We start from the raw sequence: 19,137 nt of genomic DNA on the forward strand, positions 1-19,137 counted from the left end.
AGCACCTCAGGTTTGGCAGCTACATTAGTCCAATGATCTTTTGTGGATTGAGACACTATTCACAGTACGGCAAAGGGTCAAACTATCTGACCAGAATGCTGATGTCCCTGCATCTTCAGTGTGTTTATGGAGCTCTTAAAAATACCCAAGGCAAGAAGAATTTCTTCTCAATTTTTATGGAAAATGACAGTCAGGGTTGAATGCATCTCACGTAACATTTACTGTCCACAATATAGATATCTATACTATACTACTCATACGAGTAGTATAGTACTCGTATGAATAGTACTCATATGAGACAGCCAAATTCTTCTCCCTTTATACTCAATGGAGAGGAATAGCTGGTGGGATGCACAATTCTCCTGACTTATTTCAGACTGTTACATTATGGTGAGACAAATCATTCCAAACACAGCTAGCTCAGATTACAAATTTTACACCAAAAAAAAAATAAAGGCATTGTGTCAGATAAATTCCACTCCTAGAATCTAAATTGGCTTCACTGAAGCTAATTTGCAGCAGGTGAGGATCTTACTGTCCCACAGTTATCATTCATTGCAATAGCACTATTGAGTAAATAACCCAATGTCTGTGTCTGAACACCGGTTCTGAATGTTTAGATGGTTTGAAAGCCACTGGCATGTGTGTTTGCACACGTGCACAAAAACACACTTAGTTCTGGAGTTCCAGCCCTCTGGAACTCACATATTATTCCCGGCATTCTTGTGTCTTGAAAGTTTTTCACTGCTTTCCTTTGGATTTCCAGGGATGCAGATTATCTGATACTGCCTGATGCTTGAAGTAATCCAGCACCAAAATGCAGCAAAATGAAACAGAAAATGTCAAAGTCTAGCAGTAGCTTTGCCCACATCGCAGTAGCATGAAAATCTCTCGAGCAGGACTCACACTTTGAAAGGGGCTCTGAACATGAGCATGATGCTCGAGTGCTATTGGAAAAAAACTGTAGCTGGCTTTTAGTATTAGGAAAATCTTCTTTCTGTCTTGGGAAAATTGCTTTCCCTTTATGTAGCATGATGAGGGAGAAAAGCGTACTATTTTGCCTTAGAGCAAATTTTCACACTTCATCAGATCCAGTGCTAGAGTGGTAAACAGAAAACTAGGTAAACCCTTTAGTTTGGTGGATATGAGAAGGCAGATGCCTAAACCTTGTTTTTCTTCATCATCCTCACTTCTCTAATGGGCAGGTTACTAAATCTGAACAACCACTCATGGAGCACTACTAGAGCACTTCCGGGGAGAGGAGCCTCACACCCTGTTTTGGCAGGTACTGCTGATTCCCTTACTATATGCAATCATCCTGGTTAAACTTGATCTGCCCAACTTCACTGTGCAGAAAGAAGAAATATTTACTAACATGAAGAAATACTTACTAAGAACTCATACAAAAGGTTTTCCAAAATTTTGTATAACCTATGTTACAGTGACACCAGGGGCAAAGGGCAAATATGTGTGGGTTTGGGTTTTTTGTTGTTTTTGTTTTTTACTGTTGTTTCATGTCATCATTTGAGCTTCTCTGTTTTAAATAGTTTATTGTTTTAGTTCCACTGGTATAAAACCTGTTCTTGGAGTATAAAACCTTTCTGGTCTCTTTAGGGCTTCCATCATAAGTAAAAATTTGCCTAGAAGAATTCACCAGGGTGTATGGGAGCCCCTAGCACGTCCATCCTAAAAGCTCAGAGCACACTCTGAACACTACATGCACCAGTTCGGCAGAAACACCGAGGCCAAGACCAAGTCCTACTCCAGCTTCGACAATGCCTCACTGCAGGCTGCAGAAAAGTTTGCTTGTTCATTCAGGAGCCGTAATCCTGGAGCACTTTAATTCTCTAGTACAAACCAAGAGCACAGAAAGATTTGTGAATAACTGATGGTTTTGTACGTATTGGCTGAACAGTCAATCTGAAATAAGCAAGTTTTTGTTGTTTTTGTAGGGGAGGTGTCTGTTTTTAAAGTCTTGACTGAATTTTGAAGGCAAAAAGATCCACTGTGCTAAAACAAAACATTTTATTTTGTCTTCAAGTGATTGTTTTCCCAAATCAAATGAACACAAATGTTTTTAATCAAAGCCAAAGAAATTTCAAAAGGAGTTATCTTTTCAAATTGAAAAACTCTAGCACCTGTTTCAAAACTGTCAAAACCAAAACATTTTTGTCTCCTATTTACAAAAGATCATGTTCTCCCTGAACAAAACAATTCCAAAAAAAATCAATGTAATGTCTAAAATACCCTGGCTCCACCCCAAAGCCTGGGCTTTGGTTAGAAAGGTTCCTGCTGAGATCCTTCACCCAATTAGTGCACTTAGTACAAGGAAGACTGGAACGAACTCTTAGCTCATCACTGAACACAGTCTGATTTTCATTGTGTCATTGCCTACTCACTAATGCTTGCAGCCTGCAAGATGAAAGACAAAAGTTGTTTATCCAGAACCTCCTCAAGGCTTCTCAGCAACATAGGAGAAACTGAGTTTTGTCACTGCAAGGAGAAAAGAGGCTAAGGCCAGGCTGGGCTGTTCTTGCAATAGGAAGAGGATGGGTAGAAAGTGAAGGCATGGAGGAGGCATGGAGGGTTAATCTTGCACCTAAGGAAATAGCAGAGTCAAGAAGGGTCTCTTCTCTCCCCAAAAGTGTCGTTTCCCTACTAATTAAACCAACCCCTCCATTGGCAGCAACAATAAGAAGACAGATGATGACATCAGCACTGTCTAGAACCAGCTGAAAACTCATTACCCCGAAAACACATTACCCCTAATGTGACTTTCTGGTACATTGCCATTTTAAGTCTGTTCTCTGCAAAGCCCATTGCCTCCCCCCCAAACACAGTCCTCAAAGCCTAGCGAAGCTTTTGGAAACTATTATTATTAAACTGTCATCAATGCCTCTAGATCTATGGCAGTCCTTGAGGAGCAATAGAAATGGAAGCACAGCACAGATTTCACCTGTGGTGGAAAAAGTAGCCAGCTCCCAAAGATTGCTTCCGTGTGTCCAACAAACTTATGTCAGACAAACTAAAGGGCAGGGGGCTTAACTGCAACTGTTAAACCAACAGAAACTGTTAAAGGTCAACAGAAACAGCAGCAACATAATTAACATCAGTAACATGAGTACAAGAACATAACAGTGCCTCAAGGTTCAACATTCGGACAAAGTCTGGGAGTGTTTTGGGCTGAGCTCTCTTGGGACACTCTAGCATGGTGAAGTGTGTGAGGAGGGAGGCAAGGAAAGAAATGGGCTGTACATAAAACCAAAGCTCTCAGAAATCGGTCTTGCAGGTCTTTTATTCAAACACACAGGGAAAACACACATCCACACAACCTCACTATGGCTTGTAGGTGCTGTTAGAGCACCAGCCTCATAGCACGTGGGGCTTTTTACACATCCAGAATAATAACCAAAACAGGGTGGTAGCTTATGATCATCTCACTTCTCATGTCTCCCTCTTCCCTGCCACACTTATTCAGTGTGAAGTACCCCCAACAGGAGGCTGGGGGTGTCACCATTTGCTGTGACACCCCTGACATATTTCAAAATGAGCCTGAACTGCCGTACCTTTCCTCTGCTCCTATCTCCATATTGCTTGCCAAAGAAGCTTGATTCCGATGCACTCAAACAAAGAAATAAATAGAAACTAGGGGATTCCGTGATTCTTTGAAAGAAGCATATGAGGGGAAAGAACTAAGAGAGAAGAATGCCAAAGATAGCAGAACTTCCCAGGATTTCTTTGAGGTTATCATCCACTGTTACATTAACTAGAAGAGCAACAGCAGCATTCTTAGCTTAGGAAGAAATTTCATCCTCATTGGCATGTTGGTGTCTATTGTGGCTGCTTTTACTTCTATGTTGAAGCATATGTGTTGGCCACTGCTGGAGATGAGTCAACCACTGGCTTCTAGATGACAACATCTGATGCTATCTTTCCTGATTATAGTTAAGTGTCTCTATTTTATGGGTACTACTGACTCTGACAACTCAGGCAAACCAAATACTGCAAAATTTCCCCTTTACAAATGGAGAGTCCCAGAATGTCTTTTCTTAAAGAGCAAACAGTAAAATCCTCTCTTTGAACATAGGTGATAACTACTTGAAACTACCCAATAACTTTTCATTGTAGCTCTAAGAGACTTAATTTTCCCCAAAAAACAAACTCCAGATCAATCATATTATATACTACAAACACCAACCAGCATAATCAGAACCAAGATAGAATACATTCTTTGCACAGTTCCCCCCTAGCAAGCACTGTCAAAGCTGAGACAATAACATTCTGCTTAATTTGTCAATAATTTATACAGAGATACCACTAAAATGTGCTTAATCTTCAAAGAGATTCAATTGCTTGACTCCAGATTTCAAAGAAAAGCATGCAAATGTAGCAATAAAATGCATTCCGTTTAATCAACTGAACACATAACAGACTGATTCACATTGTTTTATGGCATCAAATAACAGTTTCTGGTGTGACTCCATGAGGGAGAAAAGGGGAAGGCTGCTGTAAGCATAGTTTGGCAGAGTACTAGAAGAGGTCACAGACAGCAGATTTCTTAATGAAGTGTTTAAGGCTTCCAAAATGTGCCTCTTACGGGAAAATGGAAATAACCTCCCCTTCCTACTGTGTCTTTAACAGAAAGAAAAGAATAGCAAAAGTCAGCTAAAATATGGCAGTTTTAACTTTCTTAATTGCTGGAAAATGCCATTTTCTTACTTTAAGGTAAATAAAGTCTACAGTATTGGTTGGTATCCTACTATGTTAGTACTGCACCAAATACACTATCAGATTGCCTGGAAGAATTTTGAAGAACATTATAACAAAACATTTGGAACCAGATCTGAGAAGGTTCATACAATAAAGTCTATGAGAGCTGACAAAAAATTGCCACTTTCCACCTGACTGGGAAAATTAAGGGGAAGGTAAAAACCAAACAGACCCTTTGTGTTACTAACTAAAGTGAAATATAGTTCATAAAAATTAAGGCATTTTTGACACTGCAGAAACATGGGTCCAAAGATGAAAGGAGAAAAGATGTTCTGGAGAATGAATTGCAATTATGGCTTGGAAAAACGTATGAAGAAAGAAGGAAAACGAATAAAAATAGATGTACACAGATGCAATTTGACGGCAGTGAAAAGTTCTACAATCCTGGCCACCAAAGTTGCAATGCAATTGCAAAGCTGCAATGTTCAGAAAAGGCTGTAGTCCTACCCAAATATCTCAAGTCCAAAATTTCAAATATATTTTCACTTTATTTTATGAATGCCCATCCGATATATATCTTTGATGCTACAGCACACTAGTTGAATAAAAATCAACAACATAAAACCCCTCTTCATAAAAGATCCAAGAAGTGAAATCCCAAAGCCATTACCATTTACTCCATGAGCATATCATCTTTGACAACCATATATAAATGACATCATGATGACAAATACAATGTACAGTAATAAGTGTGCAATGGTACAAAATATACAAAAAGGAATGTGTATTTAATATACATTCAACAATACCCCATAAAAATCTTCGCTGGGAAAGTGAAGTGCCTTTTCAAGAGCAACAGAAAAAATGTACACCACTTCTATTAAGATGCCTGAAGTATTTCCCATCAAAAGAGCAAAGCCTGTGTTCTATGACTGGAGATATAAAGCAACTGAGCTGAATTTTCCCTTATGAAAAAAAAATCTAAATTTCATAAAATTTTTGTCCACATCTATAGTATAATAAAATATTTAGAATGCAGAAAATTTTCAATTTAAATTTTACTTAAAAGTGGGCCCTGTTTTATTAATAGATGTAGCTCAGTCATATAAAATCAAAAATCTATATTCTTTATAGTAAAAACACAATCTTTGCCCATGCGTCTTTTCTGAAGGTTTTGATGCATTCCACAATTCACATAATTTTACTACTATGGAAATATGAGTCTGACTAGAGGTCAAGACAAGATTGGTTCCTTATTTTCTCCTAGGTCTATAGAATTCCTGCACAATCTTATTCAAATATTTTTTGCCTAAGTTTTAGATTCCTTTGAGTTCGACCTCAATGGGAATTTCAGGAAATAATTATGGAGGATATTATCAAGATCACATGCTTATAATGTGGCTGATTTTATGAACAATTCCACTAAGCCTCCAATTTTCAAGGCACCAATTTGTGCCCTCATTTAAATGCAGTTACATGCACTGGCAGCAGAAAGCATTTAGATGCTAAGCTGCACAACTGTGTAACCTACATTCAGCTCTGCTGGGCATCTGTCCTCATTCCTCACCTTGGCCCAGCAATAGAGATGTTTGAGTATTTCTAATAAGCCTCCCAGCTGATGAAGCTGATTCTGCAGCCCTGGAAGCAGAGATCTGTGCTTTACCTCCAGAGGTTAGTCTCCGTGGGCTTGCACTCCAGGAAAAGGTAATGTAGCGGTAGCCCAAGGGAGGGTATCGAAACTGCCACCAACCTCTCTTCAAAGGACAAGCTTCCACAGAGAAGCAGAGGTGTAGCTTGCACTGTAGGTATCACTTCCCCTACTCTTTATAGAATTTGAGCCTGCCACTACCTATAAACTCATGAGCCCAGTCCTACAACTCATACAGCTGCAGTAAATTCAACAGCAGCAGCTTGTACCTCAACCCTGATGGTCATGACTTAGGCATCAGAACGGGTTCAACTTGCAGATTCAAAACCATGCCTCTTGCATTAAAGGCCAACACAGATCATCCAGTCCTTCAGAGCATAAGCGTTCTCCAAAGCTCAAAACTCACTTGAGGCTCATCTAAGTACCATTCACCATTTCGATTTTGAGAGAGACTCACAGTTATGCTACTAAAGGACAATGCACAACCTTTGCAAGAGGTTTCAGGCCTCTCTGAAACTCATTTCTTATGAATATGTGTAGAAGGGGTGACAGGAAATGAAAGGTACCTATAAATCACATGGCATGCCTGAGCAATGCCTAGGTGAATGCAAAAATTCATGTTATTTGCAGTATGTATATCTCTTCCTGAGTTGAATTTCATTCCCAGTATGGAATCCAAGCATCTGCTTTCTTTTTTGGCAAGGTACTCAATCACATGATAAGGCAATCCAAAGTTCTGGTTTGCTTCGGGTCTTCTTTCCTCCCAAATGGCTGAGCATTTCTCACTGAGACCACCATTACAATGTGTGCCAGAATATGTTTAAAATATGGTCCTGTAAAAATAGAAATCAGGTTTGTTTCTTTGAAGGCAGCATTAATTCTTCATATATTCTGGGATCTTGAAGATTTCAGCTGAACAGATTCAAAGTGATCTTCTTTTTCCTGCAATGGAAAAGACAGGTTCCCATCAACCAGGATTCCTCAAATTCACTCCAACGGTTGCTAGAAACCCTTCTTCTCCTAAAAGCTCCAGTGCAGCCCTTGCCAAAGACTTCACTTTGATTCCACCACAGTAACTAAAAGCAGATTTTGACCCTTTATTGTGTAATAATACTAGTCATTCTATTAAAATTTGCAGAAACATCAAAATTCCATCAAGAGGCAAAAAGTATACAAATTTTTCATGGTACATTAGAGGGTATACAAAAGATTTCGATTCCATATTCATGGCACAGGACAGATAGCCAGAGCAGGGGAGTTGCAAGGTAATCTTATGTATGATTATTATTAATTACCAATTTGCTTGTTACATTAAAGAAATGTGTGGAGCAAAACCTGTGAATGTGAACACCACTGCCTTGATTCCCATTCCAGCTCCTCTTCTGGGAGACCCACAGGACAAAAAGAGTATAAGAGACAACAGAGCCTCTGCTATCTTAAATATCAGGGCTAGAGAGTTGATTTTTCTTTCTGATTTTGCTTGCTTTGGCCAGAAGGTATTACAGCGTGAAGTGTGGACAGACACATTGTGGTGTGTATGGACAACCCAACAGCCCGCGCAGGAGAAGTGAATGAAAGAGCCCTAGTAAAACTACTCATTAGACTGTGCCAGTTCTTGTTTCACGTGCCTACCTTTTACACTTGCTGATGTTGACAAACATTTTGGAAACAATATTAAACTAAACTCACAGTCTGGTCTTTGAAGCAATCTCTTTTGGAAATGAGGACAGAGCCTGGTACAGAGGTGAGAAAGAGCAGGGGAGAAATTTGTCCTACATACGCCTACTGCAGAGTATATACTTCTTCCTCTGAAGGGTCTGGTACTGTTATGCTGGAGAGAAAAGACTGAACTAGAACACCCTCACATCTGAAGCAGTGTGATAATTCTTTAACTTCTATATTCCCAGTAAAAATAACAATCTTTATATATATATATATATATATATATTACAGCTCTGCCCCTAAATTCCTTGGGTACTCAAAGCTGCTAAAAGCTTCATGAGATGTTTTGCCTCCTAGAAATGTCATTGCCCGAAGCTTGAACATATAGTTAAGATATTTCAGATTTTTCTTTATCTCTCAGTTTACATTTCTTCTCTTTTTCTTCCCCGTTTCCCCCATTTTCCTCTATATACTTTTTCTGTATTTTATATGCAAATGCAGCAGGAGATGAATTTCCTCATCTTTTGCATTAATGAAAAATGATGCCTATAACATTTGTTTTGGAGAAATAAATACTAAATTCCAGTTATCTACAGGGATACAGGACACAGATTTCAGCAAGCTAATGAGGTAGTGGAAGTGGAGTTTGCCAGCTATGATCACTTAGTAGAAAAAAAGGAACTAGCTTAGAAATATCTGACAGGCTTGTTTAAAAAGGAAAGAATACTCAGGAAGCCTGCTAAAATGGATATAGGAACTTAAAGAAACTCTCTTTGAGTCCAAATAGGCATTCAATGGGCTGAAGCTGGAGTACTAAAGCTTACTTTAAAGAAAAAAAAAAAAAAAAAAAACACTTCTCCCACACCTTCATCTCTATTCTTCTAATCAGGAAGGAGCCAGTGGTTGGTGCTGCAAATGGAATCCGCAAAGCTGTTACAGGTATCAGACAGAGAGCAAAACATCACCCTCACCAGCAGCACCGGTCATTACGCTCAGTCACAGCCAGCCAAGCCATTGCACACACAGAAAAATCATCCGTATTTCAAAGTCACTCCCTTCTAAGAGGATATAAAATGGAGTTAACTTTCTTTTTGGAAAACTGCCACAAAATTTGACGTGATTTGATTTTATTTACATATTCAATATTCTTAACATTGCATTTCTGCCCCTTTTTGCAAGAAATAATATCGATTTCACAGGACAAATATTCAGGCTGTGGACAGGGTGAAGTTCTGCATATTAGTTGTGTAACTGTAGCATTATCTAGGAGGGAGATTTGGGGAACAGGCAGTGTGGATAAAGGAAAATAGTCTAATAAACAAGTAAAAGAACTAAGAGAGGAGAAAAGGGAAAAGAAAGGAAGCACACATTATATTCATTAATTCATTATATTGCACTCAATTGCAGAAAGAAAAATATGGAACACAAGGAAAGATTTTAAAATTGAAAATTCTGAAATATTTTTTGGACAAGAAACAGGAAAGTGATTTTTTTAAGTTTTTTTATTATTTTTCTAAGAAACCTTCCTTCCTATTTTGAAACAATCCTCTTCAGCAAAACTGGAAAGGAACATGTCATCCAGCTTTAACCTGGATCAGAATAGATACCCCAAGTAGACTCCCTTAGAGACAGCACTACTCTCCCATTGACTTCAAGACATTCGGAATAAAGACTAAAGCACTTCCAGGACTTATCATGATGGTCCTCTGCTCCTCCTCTCAGAAACACTGAAAGGATGACAAAAACCTTTTTGCTATGAGTTCAAACGCACAACAACTCTGCATTACACATGCTATGAGAAGGGGACACTCAACAGTGCAAAGTCACACAGTGCATGGGCGACATGGGACATCCTCGTATCACATCTGCTTCACACTGCCTGGACCCCCTAAGCCCACACCTTTAGGCAGCACTATTCCTTCCTCATTATAACAAGGCTTGGACTAATTTAGCACCCATTTCTGTGAAAACCACTGGAAAAACGCTTAGTGGAGTTGCTGTCCACGGAAACAGAGGAGGTTGCTTAAGGACTCCACTGAGTAACAGGCTCTGGCAGATGTCTCCTTTAAGTGAAGCCCACAGTACTCAAAATTTTGGTTCTCAAGACAGCCACAAAGCTCTGCCAGGTGGGCTGCAACCTATATTCCTGATGTCAATTTTCCATATCTGCAATAGCAGTGTTTTTCTCGGTGTTTGGAGATACCTGGTAGGAATACGGGGAGAGAGGTCTCTTCCTACTAACTGCTCCTTTTGGATATCATCCATATAATAAAGAACACTACTGAAAGCTCTCTGTGGAAGAGGGAGCATTTCCTCAACACCTACACTGTTTCTTTCCATTAGCCATACTGTGGATTTCAGCAGAATGACTATGGACTGGCTGATGTGTGCGTGGGAGGGTGCACAAAGCACTGTGCAAATTAGTGCCGCAGCCTCATCATGTCCACTAATAAATAAATAATGTAATAATTACTTTTTAGAATTAATAGTAATAATTGCTACTCACTTTTGTTGCCAAGGACTTGAGCTTCCCCAGCAGTGACTGCTTATTTGAGTATACTATTTCTTCTTCATTATCTTCTCCTTCCATTATAGCACAGCTGTCAGCAGCTGGCAGCTCGCACTCTTTTGAGTTCGCTGTCATCACTAATTTGGAATATTTATACTCCAGCCTGAAGATATAAAGCCAGACAGGTATGGTTTTTTTTTTACAAATGTCCCATATTCAAGGTTTTCATAATTTAGATTATCTGCAGTCCTTTCATATAGTTATTGATAAGGTATTTATTGGAAATTAGATCATGAGAAAAGTGCAACCAGAATAGTATTAGCAATACATCCAATTCTTGCTCTCCAGATTAGTGGGTGATCCTTAGAAGTCTTAATAAAAGATCCACATCTTTCCAAAAAGCCACAGGTAAGTACTTCAAAGTTCCCAAACTGTCGAACATGTGTGAGGATTTCCTGAATGAGGAGGAGCTACCTGTGTGCTAGCTAGGGGCAACAGATCTGACTTCAGGCCGTACTGGGATCTGCGTCACACCCCTGTTCAAAGTGGCTACAGGGGAGAGGAGAGATGGGCAACAGCGTGATGTAGGAGGGGGCCATGAGGCTGGAGTCTGGGTTTGGGTAAGCTGGATGTGCCATGGGGGAATGAAATCCCATTGGGATGGAATAACGGTTCAAAGGTTTATGGCAGGAGGTTTGAGAGGCAGAGGACAACAGGGATGGAAAACAGTCAGTATGTTCAGCCTGAGAAGCATGGATCTTTTTGGTATGTACCAGACATACCCTGTCAAAATAAACCTAAGCGGAATACAGTCAGGAACCCTTTTTTAAACACAAACAAAAAGTATGACTTAGATTTAGGAGACTTTCTTTTGCTCTTCAGACCTTGAGGAAGCCATGTTGCTTTCGGACTTAAGGTCAACCTCAAACTCTCAGGGGTTAAAAAGACAATTCCTATTGGGAGGTTATCTGATAACAAATTACCGTAGACTTTCTATACTCTTCTTGCTAGCATTTTTGATAGCCATTGTTGGTAGAAGAAACCTCTGCTAGGTGGATTAATGGACTGATCCAACACGGTATTTCTCATCTACTCTGTCATAAGGCCTCATCCATGAAATGTCATTCTGCTGACAGATGTTGACTACACTGAGCTTTTAGCTTACTTTTACATGGAACACAGTTCACAGTACTTACTTCTGGTTCTTCTTCCAAAAATAGCAGGTCAAGGCTATGAGCAGAACTGCTGTGAAAGCACCAACACCAGCTCCAACTTTTAGCCAGAAATCTACTGTTTCACAAGTGCTTGTCCTTTTCTCTGGCAAAGGAACCCCTTTAATGCACTGCTTTGGCTCATTCCACACATACAAGGTTTCCTTTCAAATGGAAAATAGAGAACACTGAAAAGTGAGATAGTTGGTAGGAAAACGGGGAACTATTCTGATGTAAAGACAACAAGGTGTTTTGAGGTAGACAGGTTAGACACCTTTTCAGTAAGAAGCAAATCAAAATACATTTTTCAGGTTTTCAGACTCCAGCTGGGGTCCCCTGGATTCTGGCTACAGGTTCAGACAAGCCAGGAAGGGTTTCCTATTCTGTACCTGCTCTTCACCTTTCTGACAGAGTTTGGGTTGGACAAGATTATGAATAGGTTGTGAATAGGTCTCCTGCCTACATAGGAGATGCTGATCAACAGAATGGTTCTGAACCAGTGAAAGGACATCATAATATTTCTCTAGAGAAGGCAGTAGCAAAAAAATTCCTTGCAAGCAAGGACAGATGAATTTCTGAACTGAAATCTTGAATCCTTCCCTAGTGCACTGCTGATGCATATGGCCGTTTAAGGATGGAAGTCCTTTGGACACTTCATCCTATACAAAGCTTTCCTGCATGTACGAATGCAGAGAGTTCAGGCCCCTGTCCAGACAGCTGCTAAGGCACAAGACAGCTCTTCCTCAGGAACTGTACTGCCATGGAAACAAAAATCCTGAGTCTCAACACAGCACCTCACCAATAGGGGGCTCATCCAGCCAGCTCAGACTGTGGACCGAGATTCCTTAGCTCTACCTGCACTTACGTGTCAGCTTGTACGCAGAATTTCAACAGCATCCAAGTGATACCCAAATGAACTCATCCGACTTAGAGCTGCCGGTCCCGTACCTGAAATCCTTTCTTGCAGGCTCCCTCAATTTCATGGTAGTCTTGCTCCGTGCAGAGAGGGCAAGCTTCTGCACTTTCCCACATGAAGTAGAAAGTGCATCCATCACAGGTGCCAGCGGGGCATGAGCTAGGAGAAGAGCAAACCTGAGTTATCTATCGCTTACAAAATGCTCTGGAGTTCGCATACTCACTTCACATGCTGCTGCTGAAGATTGGTTATGATAATTACAACGAATGGATAAATATCCATCGAGTCAGCAGATGGAAAAATCTGGGGGAAGAATTTTCCCAGGTTGTAAAATGCTTTCTCAAGTAAAAACAGATGTTGGGTGTCAAAGGACTAAAATAACCATTCAGTTCCTGGTGGTGAGCGCTACCTACGCACCTACAATGAAGAGAACAGAAAGAACCAAGCCTTGGAGACCAGCAGAACTCCAGTGTTTCACCAGCAGGAGTGAGCCCAGTGTATGCCTCTATTGCTCTTCCCTGCACCGGGTGACTGTGAATGCTACAATCTGATTCTTGCTGTTGTTATAACGACGTCTGGGTGATTTCGTCCATATGGAGTGGACTTGTCCTGCCATGGCTAATTACTAGAAGGATGTTCGACAGTTAATGAATAGATAACAGCTTCTCTCAGTCCAAGAAAGACTAATGGCCCTATTTTGTATTCAGTGGGCAGAACAAAATTCTTCTTTCAATGCCAGGACATTCACTCAGTTTTTGTTACTGACAGCCAGATCAGTTCTAATAGCAACAGTGACCAAAAGTCCACAGAACTGCTGATAAAAAGTTGGGCCATGTAAATGGGAAAAAATCCATACAGAAAAACTAATTTAAAGGGTATTTCAACATCATCTGGAAATCTGTTATCCTGATTTGAAGGGTCAAAAAGTCCACAGAGCTATAAAAATGATTCTGGCTTACCTTGATTTGAAAAACTGGGAACTCTCCTCTCTGCATTATGGAATATTTTTTCTCTGTATATGACAGGGGCACTGACAGACCTTTCTCTGCCTCTTTCATCTTATACTGCAGTTTCACATGGTACTAAACACCATGTCTGGAGGATCAAGGAGTTGTGTGTACTATTATTTGACAGGTATCAGATATCTCACTGTTTGAAAATAGCTATCTGACTGCTGAGCTAATCAAAGGGGGCTAGTAAGGGAGAAATCAACAGGAGATGAGGTAAGGCACATCATGTCAGCAGTGTGCAGTTTCTGTCCACACTCATGATTTTGAAAAGAAGGGATGTTATGCCTCTCTTACTAAAGGTGAGTTATCCACAACTCACCTTGAATTTAGTGTACAGAAGGCAAGAACTCACACCCAAGGGATTACATGGTGGCTTGCTGCTCAGTATAACTTGTTAGTGCATCAGATCCCTAAGAAATGGGGGTAAACATCTTCAAAGGCATTCAAATAGCTACTACTTGGCCATCAGCTTTGAAGCAGCTGCCTCTGGCTTCAGTCAGGCATTCATGGTTCACTTCTCCTGAGACCGACCAAAGGGGATCCCAAACTTTTCACACTGTTACCTTCTGGGAAGGGCTTAACTTTGGGGAAGGAGGATGAGTGGGAGGGTGATTAACAGATTTACACTAACATCCAGATGTCCTCAACAGCCAAAGATGAGGGTTAGCAGGGCTGAGGGGAACTTCTGAAAGATTGCAGGGTGTTGCTAAAGGGTAAACAGGCTAATTCTTTTACTGTTTTCCTCTGCAAGTTTTTAGGGGTAGGAATAAACAGGGCTTTGGAAGGAAGAAGCTTTTTGGAGTCACGTGAATCAGAGTAAAGGGAAAAATCAGGTCAGGCAAATGAAACACAGCTGGTAAAAGGGGCCAAGGATCCAAATTCCAGTGACCAGACGTGGTTCAGTTCAAGGATGGGGAGGAGAAGAAGGCCCTCCTTGGCGCTGCATGTTCAAGGGGGTTACGAGGACTGAAAGCACAGCTCAGCCTGGAGTCATAGCACTGCCCTCAGACTGTTACCGGAGCATGGGGCTCCTCTGTCAACACACGATGCTTGAACACAGCATGTGAGCACATCTCTAACCAAGTGATTTTTAGAAAGATCATACCTGGGAGGAAGATATACTCTTCTCCTCATTTCACAGGTATAAACCTGAGGCACACAAGGACTAAGTGACAGGCTTAGAATCACACAGGTTGCTCCTGGCACTGAATTGAAACAAAATCTCTCAAATCCCAGACAGCTGAACTCCTGCAATGCATCTCCATCTTATCAGCATTGCTATTTTCTTTATTTCTAAATCACTGAAGATATATGGATCCAAAATACATATCGAACTTGAAATGGACAGAGGCAGGGCTCAAATAAGCATTGCAATAAGCAGATTTCATAGGTCCTGGAACAGCTTGCTCTTTTCCTAAAAATCATTTCGTGCACAGGCACTGCTGTAGCTCAAGGAAGGAAAACTGCCTCTCACAGCACAGACTAGGCAGCTTTAATCATGAAGCCAAAGATCTAGATGAGGATCTGAAATGAATAAGTAGTGCAGAAAACGAAACATTGGCATCATGCACTTTTGAATTAAAGCTTGGAACAGCCTGCCCAAGCTCTGACCCCTCTCACTGCATAGGTTAAATACAGACCAGTTGGTCTGCTGGAAGGTGATGGGCACACAGGACTTGCAGCAAGGCCTTCATCTAAGAGAAACGAGTGAGATCTCTGGGGTGCTGAGGAGGGAGAGAGCACTTCTCATTGCATTTAAGTATAAAGTTACTACTGAGTTTTGCAAAGGAAACCTGAGAGAAAAAGGCTTTTAGGCACTATTGAGATAAAAATAATTAGATACCTGGGCACAGAAAGCTCTCCTTGATCTGGTTTGTTGGGGTTGCATCGCATTGTCACAACAGTTGCACGGCCATTTTCGCAGGAGGTTGTCACTGTTGAAGACCTAATGTGAAACAAGAGGGAAAATGTGTGGTCAGTAAAACATTACCACTGCAGTAGATATATGTTGCTGCTTCATAGGTCTCTGACCATTTATTTATGCTTCTGTAATACTAAAGAAATAACCTATACCAGAGTGCTTTTGCCATTGATAGCTGGAAAGAAAAAAAAAGGAGCAATGGAAGCAAGGTAGGATTCATCACATCATTTAAATCTCCAGATGCCCTAAGATGCCACCTGGGGAACTGTTCTGTTTTCTGGCAACTTTGAATTCTGCTGAGCCAAGGAATAAACCTGCCCACAGAACAGAACAGAATGATTAAAAAACAGAATTGCAGACATTAGGATTGGTGAGTTGCTCTGCTGGAGAGTTTGATGGCTCTCTCCTCACCCAGGAATCTGAGTGCCACATTTTTCTAAAATAGAAGAAGGCAAGAAGGATTCAAAAGAATGGACCTTATTCCAGCATAATAAGGTTTATAAGCCACATCCATAATATACTCAAAGTATATATGGTGTGGGATTCAGTCTGCAGATTCAGACACTCAAATTTAGGTGTCCACACATGCATAAAGTGTTGATTTCCAAAATGTTATAGCCAATTAATATCTATCAATAAAGTCAACACAGCCTAGAGAGCAAATCAGTAAATGAATGTAGGTATGTGCCTTAGGATGAGCTGAATATCTCTGTAGGCTCCAGAGCCCGAGCTTAGAAACTGAGTTCACGTGTAGACACCTACGTGAAGACATCTTAATTGAGGTGATATGTGAGCTGATTCATACCCAATCTGAGATATTCTCTTTATGGAGGAAAGTGAAGAATAGGAAAAGCATACTAGTAACTGTGCAGGTTGGAACATATTTTTTTTTAACCTTGGTCAATTCATTTTTGTAATGTCAAAGTAAATACAAATGAATGTGAAAGAAAATATACAATGTGAGGTGGACATTGTGGAAAGGAACGTGACATTGGAAATGACACCTGGATGAATAGAAGCTCTGTATCATTCTCTACAAATCAAGTATAATTTAGACTTGAGTGAACAACAGCGTCTGCTGATTATATAGCATAGTCTTCAACATGCCAATCAGAATCAGCCAGATACTGATTAAAGTGATAAAGATTAAAGGTGGCTTAAAGATCTTCCCTCACAGTTTTAGTTTCCTTTAGACAAATGAAGAGAGTTGATATACCAACAAAATAGTATGTTTTACCTACTTGTAAAAGAAATGCACATCAGGTATTTTGCTTGGAGAGGGAGGAAATATATCTGTCTTGATGCTGATATTTTCCAGCATCATTTCAACAGTAGCTCCTAGAATGTGAGGGGGGAAAAAAAAAAAAAAGGAACAAGCTAAGAATTTCTGGATTTCTGAGGGATTCACATCTAATATTTTTTCAGTCAACAATGAATGACTCTCAGTTTCTAGCATTTAATATGCTAACCGTTAACTAGACAACATCCTTTAACCTAAGTGAACTTCGCAGATTCATGTTTCTCATACGGTCCAATTTCATCACACACACAACAAAATAAAAAGGTAACAAAAATAACAACACTGTAAATAAGTTTTACTCTTTTATATGAATTCAGAGCAATCAGGGGATATCATAGAATCATAGAATAATTAGATTGGGAAGGTCTGGAGATCCAATCTGCTGCTCAAAGTATATACCTTGCATATGATGCTCATATGCATAACTCCAAGTTATCATAACCCTAACACCCTAAGCAATCTATAAACTGAAAGATGCAATGGCAAGATTCAGAAGAACTATGGCGTCATAGGCAAGCCTTGATTATGCATTTTGAAACAAATGGCAGACTCATGGAAAAACACAGGCTACACTGGTCTGCATGGATTTTGAGGAGAGCTGAAAAAGAGGAAAATTCAAGCAACTGAATTTCTTAGAGCTCCTTCCCATCCCATAAACAAGAGAAGACAGAAAATATTGGTGCTGCACTGCAACAGTTCAGAAGAAGAGGGAGCTGTACAAATGGGATAAGCTGCATCCTTCAAGTGAGGTGAAAAATAGCCAGAGCAATAAGAAAAGCAGTGTGGTAGCAGCCAGCAACAGGTGGGAAGATGGGAAAGACTGTGAAGAAAAGACATTTTCCACTTGTTCTTGCAACAGTTTGGAGAGTCTAACTGCATTCTCAGGAGTTTGATATAACTGGCATTACATCTGGGAGGATGATTCACATGGCTGGAAAATTCAAGTCTGGTTATAACTCTTTTAGGGAAGATAGAGTAGATAGCAAAGGTGATGGCATGACAGTTTGCACTAGACACAATTACCTAGTTTAGGACTATTGACAACTGAGATCACAGGATCTTGAAAGGACATGGATCGATGTGCTAACTAACAGTGCCCAGGAGGATATATGGATGAGGGACTGTTACAGAGCATTAAATCAACACAGAGAACAAAACAAGCTGTGCCACAAGCAGCTGTCAAGAATATGTGCAAAAAGATGTTACATTAACCTGGAGGGGGCCTCCGTTCTGAAAACATGTACCAGAGTCCTTAGTTCATAACAATGATCATCATCTCTCATCAAAGACACTGCATCTAACACAAGGTAGCTTTACATTGGATCCCAACATGATGGACAGAGATTAATTAATCACTGGACTGGACACTCATAGCTCCTAGGGACCTTAACATCTTCAATAGAGGCAAAAAGAGAATATTCCCATCCAATATGCAATACTGTATAGTTGGCATCTTAAAGTGCAGTTTCTCAAAAATAAGAACATTACAAGCAGAATCAAATGTGGAAAAAAAATTGTCATTCTTTAAAAGAAAGATATTAATTAGATGACTAAAAAGCCACAATGACTCTCTCTGAATGACAACAGCTTTGACTAAAATTCCACCTTGGGTCAGGGCAATGGTAAAGGGACAATTCAAATAAAAACAGTGGCACATGTTCCATGGAGGGGGAATAAAGAATCAAGTGTCAAACAATTTAAATCGAAAGGAATGAGTTAAAGAAAAATGGTAATGGATGCTAAAGACTTCAGGAACAAGTCTCTATTTGGCAGCACTAGAAAATTTATAAATATGGGGGCTTTTTTAGGAATACTAGAAATGACAGGTCATCTTACAGGCCTGCTGATGGGTGGGAAAGACAAACCTTAACTATTTTGGAATGTAACAATTGTGATGAAGAAAAAACAGCAGAAGATCTTAATATTTTCTCTGTATCAGAAAAGAATCAGGACTCTCAGCTTGCTTTCCAAGAGAAAAACTGAACACCTTTCACTCCTTTAGTGGCAAGAGAGGATGTTAGCCTCTGCTTGGGATGCACACTTAGAGACTAGCAAGACCAGGTGACCTGGACCTAAGAGTGAGCTGGCCACAGAGGTCTCTTGCCTACAGGTGTTTCTCTTTATTAGAGCTTGTAATGATAAGGAAATGTCAGAAGACTGATGGAGAGAAAAAGGATGGTGCAGAAATTCAAAAAGGACAAGACTAAAACAGATTATACTGTGGTTAACCTGATGAGGCAAAATAAGAAA

General features: G+C 40.1%; 1 protein-coding gene across 1 annotated transcript in view; it reads right to left on the minus strand.

Annotated features, from left to right (window-relative positions):
- Window positions 1-4,387: 4,387 nt before the first annotated feature.
- ELAPOR2 (endosome-lysosome associated apoptosis and autophagy regulator family member 2) overlaps window positions 4,388-19,137 on the minus strand; it is a 52,260-nt gene continuing 37,510 nt past the window's right edge. The window contains exons 16-21 of the mRNA XM_067289981.1: window positions 16,829-16,925; window positions 15,510-15,611; window positions 12,689-12,815; window positions 11,726-11,904; window positions 10,527-10,692; window positions 4,388-7,300 (exon numbers count right to left, since the gene is read on the minus strand). Coding sequence (XP_067146082.1) covers window positions 7,241-7,300; window positions 10,527-10,692; window positions 11,726-11,904; window positions 12,689-12,815; window positions 15,510-15,611; window positions 16,829-16,925 — 731 coding nt within the window. The 3' untranslated portion in view covers window positions 4,388-7,240. The remainder of the gene's footprint in view (window positions 7,301-10,526; window positions 10,693-11,725; window positions 11,905-12,688; window positions 12,816-15,509; window positions 15,612-16,828; window positions 16,926-19,137) is intronic.

Source organism: Apteryx mantelli, chromosome 1, assembly GCF_036417845.1.
Source record: "Apteryx mantelli isolate bAptMan1 chromosome 1, bAptMan1.hap1, whole genome shotgun sequence".
Classification (NCBI taxonomy): domain Eukaryota; kingdom Metazoa; phylum Chordata; class Aves; order Apterygiformes; family Apterygidae; genus Apteryx; species Apteryx mantelli.